The 12,656-nt window shown below is 41.0% G+C and overlaps 1 protein-coding gene across 1 annotated transcript; it reads right to left on the bottom strand.

The window, feature by feature from the left end:
- Positions 1-10,246: 10,246 nt before the first annotated feature.
- On the bottom strand, positions 10,247-11,077 carry LOC131232736 (uncharacterized). The gene is made up of 2 exons (XM_058229194.1): positions 10,841-11,077; positions 10,247-10,606 (listed from the first exon to the last, which is right to left on the bottom strand). The coding sequence occupies exons 1-2, from the start codon at positions 11,014-11,016 to the stop codon at positions 10,327-10,329; spliced, it is 456 nt and encodes a 151-aa protein (XP_058085177.1). The 5' UTR covers positions 11,017-11,077; the 3' UTR covers positions 10,247-10,326.
- Between the last annotated feature and the right edge of the window lie 1,579 nt (positions 11,078-12,656).

Below are 12,656 nucleotides of genomic sequence, written 5' to 3' on the forward strand. Positions count from 1 at the left end.
AATCAGCTCCTAACCATTGAAAGTTTTAGGTGGGTCGTAGGATTAAAAAAAAAAAAAAATGCATTCAGAGAGATGTAGATATGTCACGCATGTCACATATGCTACTATCAGAGACGTCACCGGTCACGAAAGGAGTGACACGTGGCACTTCTAAAATCCCGGATATTTTGGACGGCTGAGATAGAAAGCCCAACTCGTCAAAGTCCGAATAAACAAGGTATGGACTCGACATCTCCGTTGAAGCCCCACGAAAAAGACGTGGTGTCTATCATTTTCAATATTGTAATCAACGTCAGTTTCACCTACACCCCATCCATAGCTCAAGTGGTAGACTGAGTGAAAGATAGTCGTTTCAACCCTGAGGTTTTGGCATCGACCCCCTGATGGGGTGGCTACTAACAAGCTAACCAAAAAAAACGAAGATTTCACCTCCCTCCAATAATCCTAACCCGTATATTGATCTGTTCGGGAGGTTATTTAACATTCAGGTTGAAAGTGATGGTTGAGTCGGAAGAACTTATAAGCTCAAATAGTCCGTCCAAATTACGGGACCCACCATAGATGGGTCATATTATAAAAATCAGATTGATCAATAAATTCTATACTTTGATTATTTGGTAATTGAATTCAGACCGTTGACATTTTTCATTTCTACTGTCATCAATCATCTGGTTACGACATTGAAAAGGTGTAATTTTTAATTTTCTAAATCATCTAATTATTAACTATGATTTGGACGGGTACTTTGAATGAATTGTATGCCATGTGTATATTTTCTTAGTGCATGTATATCAACAATCTCACTCTGCCAGAGTAACTGAGTCCCTCTTATGAGAGATCAGAAGATACTCCACCCGAGGATCTGAACACTGTACACGGGTTTTCAATTTTTAGATGTGGGGCCCATAATCCAAGTAAGTGTTCTATTGTGTCCTAGTTTTTTGCGGACCATGCCTTGAGAAAAAATAAAAATAAAAATCCTTATATGGGACGGCTATAATCTTTCGTTTTGTGGCCGAAAAATGGACGGTTGAAAAGAGAAATACAGCAACGATCCACATCCAACTAATGTGAATCCAAAAATCGGTGGCTAGGATCATTTAATCCGGCAGTTTTTTCTGTGATGGTCCATCCTCGGTGGGACACAAAAGAGTGATGGTTTGTATTATCGGAACATGGGCTTCACTTGTCAGAGCTGAAGCCCGAGTATCATTAGATGGAAGCCCGAGTATCTTTTAGCGTGTCCTATAATAATTCGGCTGTTCGTTTTGGATAATGATTAGGAGGAGCACTAAGTTTCACAATTTACACACGTGAGTGAGTGCTACCATATCATGGAATGATCAACGGAGGACAAGAAAAGGCTCGCTACCAAGAGAGATTGATATTGTCGCAGAGCTTGATGATCCATACAGATGGCATAATATCACTATCGCATGATGTGCCTTAATCCTAACCATACAAATAAGTGCCCGGCAGTATGTGGGCTGAATCGGAAAATAAAGTAAACACATGTCCCAACCATCTGACTGGGCCATTAAATAAATCCAAATATAGATAGATGAGTGGGTAGGATGAGCCAATCAATCGAGTGCTGGATGTATGTTCCATGTATAGTGGGCCATGTAGGTGGTTGATTTTTACGGGTACATGCATTTCACTTTTAATCTAGTGTTATGTGCGATCGCCAATCTAAAAGAAGCGTGTCAAACAATGTTCCTTACCCGCCGCGTAGCTTGTATCAAGAGGTTTACGAAACCTCTACGGCAGCTGGTGGGCCCCACTTCCATCCAATGTCCAATCACGATTGGATGGCAGTGGTGGGCCCATGGCATGAGATGATTTCGCCTCTTTAATATTGGAACTCGCTGATTATTTACCCCAACGGGGCTATTCGCCGAGTCTTGGATGGCAGCCCTAGCCCAGCCCATCGCCGCCCCCACGGACCAGCCTTCACCCGGCCCACTATTTCAGTAGCCAGGTCCAGCCTTCACCTGGCCCGCTAGATAAGTAGGGAGTACAAGCCCGGCTATTATTCCTTGGGTTTTATGAGAATCAGGTGCAATTTGGCCCAATTAGTTATAAGGCCTGAAACTCCAACCTGGGCCCACTAGCATCAGCCTCATATCATCTTTAAATAGGCCGGCACCGTGGCGAGATGCGGTCAATGGCTGCTATCACTTTTGTCTCATGGAGAAACTTTGATACTCTGGGAGAGTGCGATGGATGATACTCAGGCGCTGAGAAACAGTACTTGATCGCATACAAGTAATTCTAATTGAACTGGTCCAGTTATGCGTTTCAGTTTGTGTTCTAAACTAAAAGTTATGATCATAGAACTAATGGATTTTTGGACATTTATTGAACGGTTGAAATTAAAAATCCAATGGTCCTATTTCAGCGAAAACAGTGTTCACAGATCACAGGATAGGACTTTTCAACCAATCTGATTTTGGGATCGTGACTTGTTACTTTGTTTTATAATGTATATAGAGTATGGATTTCCTGTGCCTGTGTATCCACAATCATGTGTTGTCAGAGTATTAATTACGTCCCTCGTCTCTTCTTAGATTTTCCTTAAGCAGGGGTCTGACATGAAACTAGTTGGACAATAACTTACAGATCAGCTAGCGTTTACGGATTCACGTTTCAAGTTATTACATAATCCAACCCGTCCAAAACGTTTTCCTAACCATAAAGAATAAGAACACAAAAATTATCTAAACCCATAAATCATAAACAACACACTAACAGAAATCACTGACATCTTAGAACTGATCAGAATTTTCGCGTTTAGCCTATATATTAAGATAAATTATCAGTATATGGATCTAGATGATGCAGGAAAGTTTTTAGACGGATTGGATACTATAAAAACACGTAATATTGGTACTTATGTGCCAGCTGGACTTTAACTTAATCGTCCAACTAAAATTAGGTGAAACCTGCTCCTTCCCACGTGACTTGTATGCTTGGAGGAAACTGCTTGTGTTTCCCGCCTTGTTTTGTCTCCACCTGTGTGCTGCCGTTCCTTTCATCCGTTCTCTCCTGACGTATTTGATGCCGTGTTGTATATCCAAGCCGTACATCCGCTCTCTCCTGACGTATTTGATGCCGTGTTCCTTTCATCCGTTCCTTTGACGGTGAGGCCCACTTCGATCGATGTGTTGTATATCCAAGCCGTACACCCGTTTTTCCAGCTCATTTTAAGACACGTACCAAAAATGAAGCAGATCCAAATCTCAGGTGGACCATACCACAAGAAAACAGAGATGATTGATCATTAAAACCTTTTTGGAGGCCACACAAATTTTCTGTCAAGCATATATTTGTTCTTTCTCTTCATCCATGTACGTGTCACCTTATCAACAGGTTGGATGGCAAATAAACATTGCGGTGGATACTAAGAAGTTTTTAATGCCGGGCGTTCAATGATCACTGTTTCCTGTGGTGTGGTCCACTTGAAATTTTAATCTACTTCAATTTTATGTCAGGTACCCATAATAATCTGGAAAAACGGATGTGCGGAATGGATATATAACACGTACATCAAGGTGAGACCCACTGTCACGACCTGACCGAATTCAGTCAGTTGCGAAACTGACTAAATCCACGCCCCGTGTTTTTTCTTTACATTTACGCAACTAGGGCTGTAAAGGTAACAGGCCTGGGTTTAGCTTCGGCCTGGATTTTCAACTGTTGGGGCCGGGCCCTCCGGTCCTTATTCAAACTTTTGATTTTGCTCTCTCTCTCTCTATCTCTTCCAGTTCCATACAGGCTTGAATAGCCTGTGCTGTTTAGTAGTCGGGCCTTCTTCATATACATATCCTTGCCCAACAGTAAAGTGACCAAGCTCAGTCTGTGGCTTGATATAAACTGTTGTCGAATCTGGGCTAATTCCAGCCCATTATTAATTGGGCCCGAACAATCAAGAGCCCAATATTTAGATCTCAATTTCAGGCCCAGGCCTACATCATGGCATTTCATGTCCTAAAACCATGGGTCGTTCAGCCCTAAGTCGGATAATGATTTGCCTGAGTCGGGGTTGATTGGGTGGATGATTCGTGGTATGTAACAGAATCGGGTCCGACAGAATCCGGATCTCCAAGTCTTAAAACCATGGCCGAAACCCGACCAATTGCGCGCCCAGTAACAAAACTGCCCTTACCTCACCTACCGTGCTAGATTCGTGAAGACCAGGGCCACAGGTGCGTAGGCAGTGGTAAAACCCACTCGCCCCACACGTGTGGCAGTCCTGGTGATTAACTGGGCCCAACTAATGAATAGCTTGGATTCTGCACACGTCGGCCACTTGAGCATATTGTGCAGTTGTGGATAGACGCACGTGCAAGTACCGCTTATGCTCGAGTTTTCGGTTTGTAGAGGTCCAACGATGGATGATGCCCATGCACTAAAATCACCGGGATTGAAAGATCCAAGCCGTTGATTGTTTGTACTCCTTCCTCAGTTTAATATGGACCACTGCCATATTTCCTTTTAACCGTCAATCTTCTGGCTATGGATTGTGTTGGGATCTTCCCATATCGAAGATTTTTTTTTTTTGTGTTTGGACCATCCAAAGTGGGGCCCATCATATCAGTGGTTTGGATCACCATGATCCGCACAAGGCTAGAACCGAAATTATGGTAACCAGTTCCCAGAGCCAATGTTGTTGTCCAAAACTACAACACAAGTCGCATGGGATACATGCTTTGCCGCAAATGGTCATTTTGTCAAACGCATGTGGCAATAATGTGATGAGAAAAACTTTGATACTCCGCCGAGTGTAATGGATGGTGCACAGGCACTAAAAAATAGTAGATGTGGCATGTTTGTAACCCAAACTAGGTCGTCCATATAGTGGGTCCCACTTTAGATGGTTCATAAAAAAAAGAAAATTCAATTGAAATGATATTATAGGGGACAGTCACCCACAAAAAAAACTAATCAACAGTTCAAATTTAACATAGAAATATTTAAGAATCAGAGATTATAGAATCACTCAGTTAATATTATTTTAGGCTTACATCCTATTTACAATGTTGCAACGTAATTCGGACGGCTTATTTTGAGTGACACATAAAGCGCTTGAACAACCACAAGTGCCGTCGTATCATCCATGAAAAGTCTGCCAGAGTATCAAATAACTCCTCTAAAAGTGATTAGTGTTGAGTAATCCAGCTTTTGTCAACATACAAATTCATCACTTTTGGACCCATCAGCAGCAACAACCAAAGAGTGGCTAGGATTGGCTAAGCATGGAGATGGTAGAATCATCATAGGATTCCATTGCTTGCAGAAGGGAAAAAAGAACAACCGAAAGGCTTGAAATCAAAGAAACCATCCCATAGTGTGGAAGGTAAGGAAGATTGGCACAAATGAAAAAGTGTAAGTTCGGTCGGCCAGTTTCCTTCATTTCCAAATCTGGGTAACATGTATGAGTGGTAGTTGGATCAGATGGATGGATTGGATTGGATTGGGACGGTTGATTTGGCAACTGCTAGAAATTATATGTCGTTTCGGACAGTCCTTGGTAGTTGATACCCACGTACACTCACAGATCCACAGCTCAAGTAGTTGACTGTATACCTCGTTTCAACACCGAGCTCTTGGCAATGATTCCCTTAGCAAGACTTGCTACTAAAGTGGTGTCACTAGGTTACGTGAGCCCAACCATGATATATGTTTTGTATCCACACCGCGCATTTGGAAAAATCATATTAGGGCATGATTCAAAGACTGAGTCAGATTATAATCTCGAGTGGACCCACCATAGAAAACAGTGGGGAGAGTGACACCCACCCTTAAAAGTTTCTATGGGCCACAAAAGTTTCCGATCAAACGGATATTTGTGTTTTCCCTTATTTGTTTGCATTAACAAATGAACAGGTTAGATTTCAAATAAATATTATGGTGAACCTTTTGAAGGTTTCCACTATGGGCGTCACTCTCCCCACCGTTTTATGTGGCAGGTCCACTCTAGCCTTAGATCTGCATTATTCTTTGGTTCATACACTGTGATGATCTGTCCAAATGTATGAGCAGTATGGTTACAAAACATACATTATGTGCGCCCACATAACTTAGTGACGTCACTTCACTAACCCGCGTCCACAAAGGAGCACGCTTTGGGTGGATCCCCGGATCTACCTAGGTCAGTGGATCACTCACTGTGGGGCCCACTGTGATGTACCATCCATCCATTTTGCAAGCTCATTTTAGGGTTACAGTCCGAAAAATGAAACAGATCCAAATCTTAGGTAGAGCACACCGCAGGAAAAGTAGTGATAAATCCTCACCATTAAAATTCTCATGGGGTTTACAGGAATATTTATTTTCCATCCAACCTGTTGATAAGGTCACAAAGACCTTGACGAAGAAACCACACAAATATCAGCTTGATCCAAAATTTTGTGGACCATAAGAAGCTTTTAATGGTCGATTACTGCTGTTTCTTGTATTACGGTCAACGTGGGGGATGGATCTATTTCATTCTTGTAATCATGCCCTAAAATAAGTTTTCAAAACGGATGTACGGTGTGGATATAAGACAAATACATCACAGTGGGATCTACGGTCAGGGATCTCACCCACCTCGGTGGATCCACCAAAGCCGCTCCCCATAAAGTCATGCCCTCCCTGTCCTTTCGGTATCACAATGAAAAGGGCTCCAGCGAGTTTCCCGTGAGGGGGGTGACTTGATACTCCGGCAGAGTACGACGCTTGATATGAAGCACTGAAAATTAAGAAATTGTGCACGTGGCATGTAAGTTTAGGATAAGATTGGCTGACGTGGATTTTTTTATTTTTAACCGTCCAATACATGCCTACCAATCCAATTTTCGGAGAATGATACCCATCTTAACACTGAAGTCTTGGTTTCTATTTTCGGTAGCTAACAGTGAAGTGTGACTTCACGGAGGGTCTACCAACAAGCTAATAAAAAAAAAAAAAGGTGATTTTTGGCTTATAATAAATCAACTCTGAAACCCATAATTTTAGCAGTTTAATTTGAATTACTTGTATCATACACAAGCAATTTCTTAATAATTTCTAAATGCCTGCGTATCATCTATCACACTCTGCCAGAGTATACAAGTTTTCTTCTTCGCTTGAAGACTAAGCAGAACCGTGGAAGAGACCATTTTATAAAGTTTCTAGATATTTCCATTCGCGGATCCCTACTCTTGATCGGGTGGTAGACTCCCGGGAGTTTCAACACCCCGGTCAAGGGTTCGAGTATCCACAGGCGGTGAAAGCACTGTTTATTCAATCCAGTCAGTCCAAATTGTCTGGTCCACTGTCGATCGAGCATTACCCAAAAATTTCACTTGTTTTGTGGAATATGCTCGGTCCAAAATTAGGCCATTGATATGGATGGTCTGGATTGGTTTTAGTGGGTGACACGTGTAAGGTAAATGTGTAACCGCGGTTTAAAAAGTGACAAATGCACACAGTAGCTCAGCTCAAAAATCCATGCAAGAAAGGTCACGAGAGCAGCGGCAGTGAATGCGTGAAAAATATCAGGACCTTGTGGAATAAATGAATGGCCATGAATCATCACATATCTTAATCTCGTGTTCAATGCACTTGGCCGTACTCTACTACGTGTTCACCCTCCATACATTTCACTGCACCGCGCTTCCAGCGAAACCCTTTTTCTCTCAAGAGGATAAGGAAATTGAAAAACTTGGATACTCTGGAGGAGTGTGATGGATGATACGCAGGCACTTACTTAGAAATTAACACGTGAGACACGAGTAGCTCAAAATAAACTGTCTAAATTATGGTTCGTATCACCAACTGTATCTGACTCTTGGATTAGGGAACATGTTTCGGACGGTTGAAATAAAAATAAAAAAAATATATCCAATGTTCTTATTTCTAAAAACAAGTGTCCGCGAATGAGGGGTCAGGATTGCTTAAACAATATGGTTTTTGGACCGTGACTTAGCGAAATGGTTCCATATTTTAGTTGGTTTGATTTAATATATAACACGTTTATAGACTAAGTGCCTGCGTATCAAGTGCCATACTCCGCAGAGTATAAATAACTCCCCTGAGAAGATATCCGCAAGGTGAGCGATCCAAGGCGATTTCTTGGAATAAAGTTGTTACTTCGTTCTAGTACAGTGGGCCCAGGTGACCGTCCGATACAAGGGTTCACCTTTGATTTTTCATGGCCCCAAAGAATTAACTTGATCGGATGATCAAAGCCATCCAATCAAGGGCATGGTATTGTTGTTCATTTGGTAGGCTGTTAAACAGATGGCTCTGATTCAATAATCGTGATTTTTGGGGCCACGATAATGAAATATGGGCCCATCCTATCCAATGGGCCCACTTTCACACTGAGGAATATCCGAAGATACACCGTGAAAACGGCAGCAAGGTTAAATCTGATCACTTGCGGACATGAAGTTCGGTGCATTGAATTCTCGCCGCAATAATCGATGCATGGATGATGCAAGCTACTGAAAAGAGGTATGCGTGCTAGAATACATCCAGACGTATTGAAATAGGATACGTCCTGACCGTAGCTGTTTGATCGAGGATCATCTCCGGTTATCCAAACTGTTGATTGATGAGGTACGCATATAAACGGTTGACTCTGAAAATCTTCACTATTCAAAAATCAATTTTTTAAAATGGAAAGTTAAAAAAGAACGGTCTATATTTCAAGGAAAATTTTTAAATGGTTGAGTGTCAAAATATTCCAATTTAAGAGTTTTATTATTCAGTGCTGCCTTTGACACTAATACGATCAAGTTGACGGTTTGGATTACAATCTGAGAATGTCATTACGGGGTTTCCGCGGTAGATAGTAATTCCCAACGTATTAGCAAAATCCTTACAATCTGATAATGTCATTACTGGGTCCTGTTTGGACAATGATATTAAGTCATATTAAATGAGATTACATTGCTTATCTTACTTTAAAATTTGAGATGGCATATTTAAAAGGATTGTAAAAAGGGATTAAAATTAACTTTATAGACTCTGGAAAATGATCCTTGTGTTGAAAAGTGTGAGATGGAGTTATTAATCGTAGGATGATGAATTTTTACTCTATCCAAGTCCAATACAAATACAATTTGAAAGTAAATTTTAAAACTTATAATATATGCATGCGTTCCAAACATAATTTTAGAAAACACGGGTAAATTTAATCCAGGACAATACTTTACACATGCATTTATTGTAATCCCTTTTACAATTCCATCACCTTAATCCCACCTAATACAGCTGGCCAAACAGGCCCTTATTGTATGATAGTCGGCCGGTTCCTCTACGAGGGCTGTAGAATAAAGCTCATCATATATACTACACTTTGGACCACCTCTGATGAATGGGCCTTATTGGTTTGAATGGTATACAAAGAACAGTGTGCACCCCATACAAGCAGTTGAGTGACTTGTACACATTCTAAAATGACTTTTCAAGGCAGTTGAGAAAGTCTTGTAAAATAAGCTTTTTATACAACGTTTTTAGAGGAGTCAGCTTCAATTGACGGACCTAAATAAACGTTTATGTGAAGATGATGATATTTAAGTGAGAAATGCCATTTTATGTGATGATAGAAATCTATATTCTTTTATGTTTGTAGTTATATACAAGTGATAATCCATCTTCGTTATTCGTATATACATTTACTACTCCCGCACTGTCTTTAATCGAACATTTTTATGATGAAATATATTGTGGTTTTGACAACTAATGATAAAAGAAAATTCTAATCATTTGATATCTTTTGGTGATACTTGATAATGTTTTTATGTGGGTGTCGAGTACCAAAATTAAGTGAATGCTCCATCTTCCAATCTTTTTGCGGTTCCCCTATTTGTTGCATGTATGCAATCTCTTGTGATTTTGATCTTTTCTTAAATCGGTTTTCAATGCAACTCCTCCCAAGTTTTCCCAGTGCAGTGTGAATTTGATTCCTTAAACACAATCAAAAGTTTTTTCCTATAATAAGATATAACAATAGATACATGTTATTAAGGATAATGAAACATTATAGAGAGGGAGTTAGTTCTAATCAACTTCTACTTCTATTATCATTACTTTGATGATTAATTGAGTTTTTTTTTGTTTTTTTGGAAAATCATATCATGTTTCTGATACCTAAATGGAGGTAGCTCGACACCCAAATTCTCAAAACTACCGTCCGATGACGAGTCCACCTCTTTCCAACGGCTTAAATAATACTACCCACATACAATTATTTCTCAAATGACATCTTAGATAGTTTTAAAACCATATATATATATAAGCTTATAATTATATTTAATATACACACTTGCAATTCACACAATCACACCGTCTTCAACACAAAACATCCTTGAGAAGCTTGTACCTGCGGCCAGGCTGCCTAGGGGAGGGAGTGCTACCACCTGAGTTCTTCCCTCGATCGCTGCTCTCCTCTCTATCAGTTTGCTTTATCTTGTCGCCGACGTACCTGGACCTGCCGACAGCCCCAGCGTCCTTCGCCACTGGCCGTCTCGAATGGGCCCCATGCCTCATGCTTTGCTGTTCGCTCTGGCACCAGTCACAGAAACGGATTGCACTCTCATCCGTCGATTCGTTGTAGTAGTTACTACAATAACTGAGAATTCATACATTACCAAAAATCAGAAATGAAACCAAGCGATGATATCCATAACAAAGCTAGCATACTATACTAATAATAACATCCTAACACATGATGATGATGATGATGAAGTATGGTATGGATTCTATACTAAATGGGCTTTCACTGGGTTGGGCCCGGCCCATTTTGGTGGTGGTGGTGGTGGTGAATGACGATTACGACGATGACGACGATGAGAAGGAAACATACGTGTGTTGAAAACGAGAAGAGCATCTGGTGCAATGGAAGAGCTTGTCCGGAAAGCCGACGTCGCCGCACATACAACATAAGATAGCGTGTGGATCGACCATGGTCGAAGCTTTGATTTGTATAACAAGGAAATGAGAAGGGAAGGGCGGTTTGGGTCGGTATATATACAATAGCATGCGTGTATATTCTATTTCTATTTTCTATGCGGAAGGGAAGAATACAGATTCAGGTCGTTTTCAGTTAGACTTGAAGAGAAAGGGGCAGTCATGTTTTCAATTTCCACACCATGAATGCCGATTGAATCCCGACCAATGAGAGGCAATATTAGTCATTCTCTTTCTTTCAATTTGGAAGTAACGACATCGAGTCAATAGCCCCCAGCGACCTTCTGCTTGTTTAGCTTGACATCGTGAGAGGAAATCGGATTTCGTACTGAGTAAACTCTGTTGGGGCCACTGTGAATGAATTTGGTTAATCCACACCGTTCATATTATTTTACAGATTAATTTATGGGTTGAAACAAAAATTTAAGCATATCCTAATCTCAAGTGGACCACACCATAGGAAATAGTAGGAAAAGTTATTTCCTCCGTTGAAACCTTCCTAGGGCCCACAGTGATGTTTATTTGTCATCCAACCTGTTCATAAGATCACACAGACATGGATGAAGGGAAAACACAACCACAAATATTAGCTTGATTCAGAACTTATAGTGGCCCCCAAGAACTTTCAACATTAGACGTTCAATTCGCACTCTTTACTGTGGTGTGGTCCACTTGAGATTGTATATGCTTCAATTTTTTGTTTCAACCACTAAAATTATCTGGTAAAATGGATGTACGGAGTGGATGTAATACATAAATCACGGTGGGCTCCACTGAGTTTACTCAGCACGCAATCCGCTTCCATTCGAGAGAACCTCGTATTGGTGGTTATGGTTTTCCCACCGTCCATCTGCCATGTGCTGTGCTTGCACCACAATCCTGACCATTGAATTTGTTGGGATTTTTGGATGGATGATATACCGAATGTCAGACTGATTGGATGATCCTAACCGTCTGATTTTTAATGATAATTTGATAGACTGATTGTCTTTCATTTGATGGTTAGGATAGTCGGATTCGTGTGACTCTGAGCGTATGATCCGTGAACTATTACTGAAGTCTGGTCCGAATTTCAAGTAGATGAATTATCATGGGTCGTGTAACCTATCTTCCAATTGGTACACTAGCAAATGACGGTCCAGTTGATGGGCCACAGGTTCAAAATTGACCGATCTGATGCTTCAATCTCCAAACATTTGGTAGCTTTTGGATGAACGGTGGAAAAAGATCTCAGTAGAATCAGAAGGCCATGCCAGGAGCCATCCATGTATGATGTATGAGAAGTGGGTGTGGAAAATATTAGCTCCGCTGAGTTCCTACGAACACGGGACATGTCTGTCATTTTGTTAAAAACATGAGGACATGAGATTTCTACCTCAGGCCGCAGCGGGTCCCACAAATCAACGGCTAAAGAAATTCGGCGTGCACGAAAGGGTCGGTGGAGAATGTGAAACCTACCCAGTACCAATTTTACCTACCTGCGGTTCGTGGCCTTCATTAGGATGGAAGAGTGGTCTCTGCAATGACGAAAATGCACGTAGGATTACAACTGTACTTGTGGTCACGTGCTCAAACATCACACACGAGTCAGATCCATACCATTCATCAAGGTAGCTCCATCTTGTGTCCGCTCATTGGGTTGGACCACACTTGTATGTTATGTGTGAACCGTAGATTAACTGGTTTCAAGCCTTCACCTTTTCGGGGTACGT

The sequence above is a fragment of the Magnolia sinica genome, chromosome 18, assembly GCF_029962835.1.
Source record: "Magnolia sinica isolate HGM2019 chromosome 18, MsV1, whole genome shotgun sequence".
Classification (NCBI taxonomy): domain Eukaryota; kingdom Viridiplantae; phylum Streptophyta; class Magnoliopsida; order Magnoliales; family Magnoliaceae; genus Magnolia; species Magnolia sinica.

What these genes read in the sequence shown, in the direction of transcription:
- LOC131232736 (XM_058229194.1), bottom strand. Translation starts at nt 11,016, where the DNA reads ATGCTATTGTATATATACCGACCCAAACCGCCCTTCCCTTCTCATTTC. An exon ending in TCTTCTCGTTTTCAACACAC is followed by an intron (nt 10,607 to 10,840) that starts GTATGTTTCCTT and finishes ATGAATTCTCAG; the next exon opens with TTATTGTAGTAACTACTACA.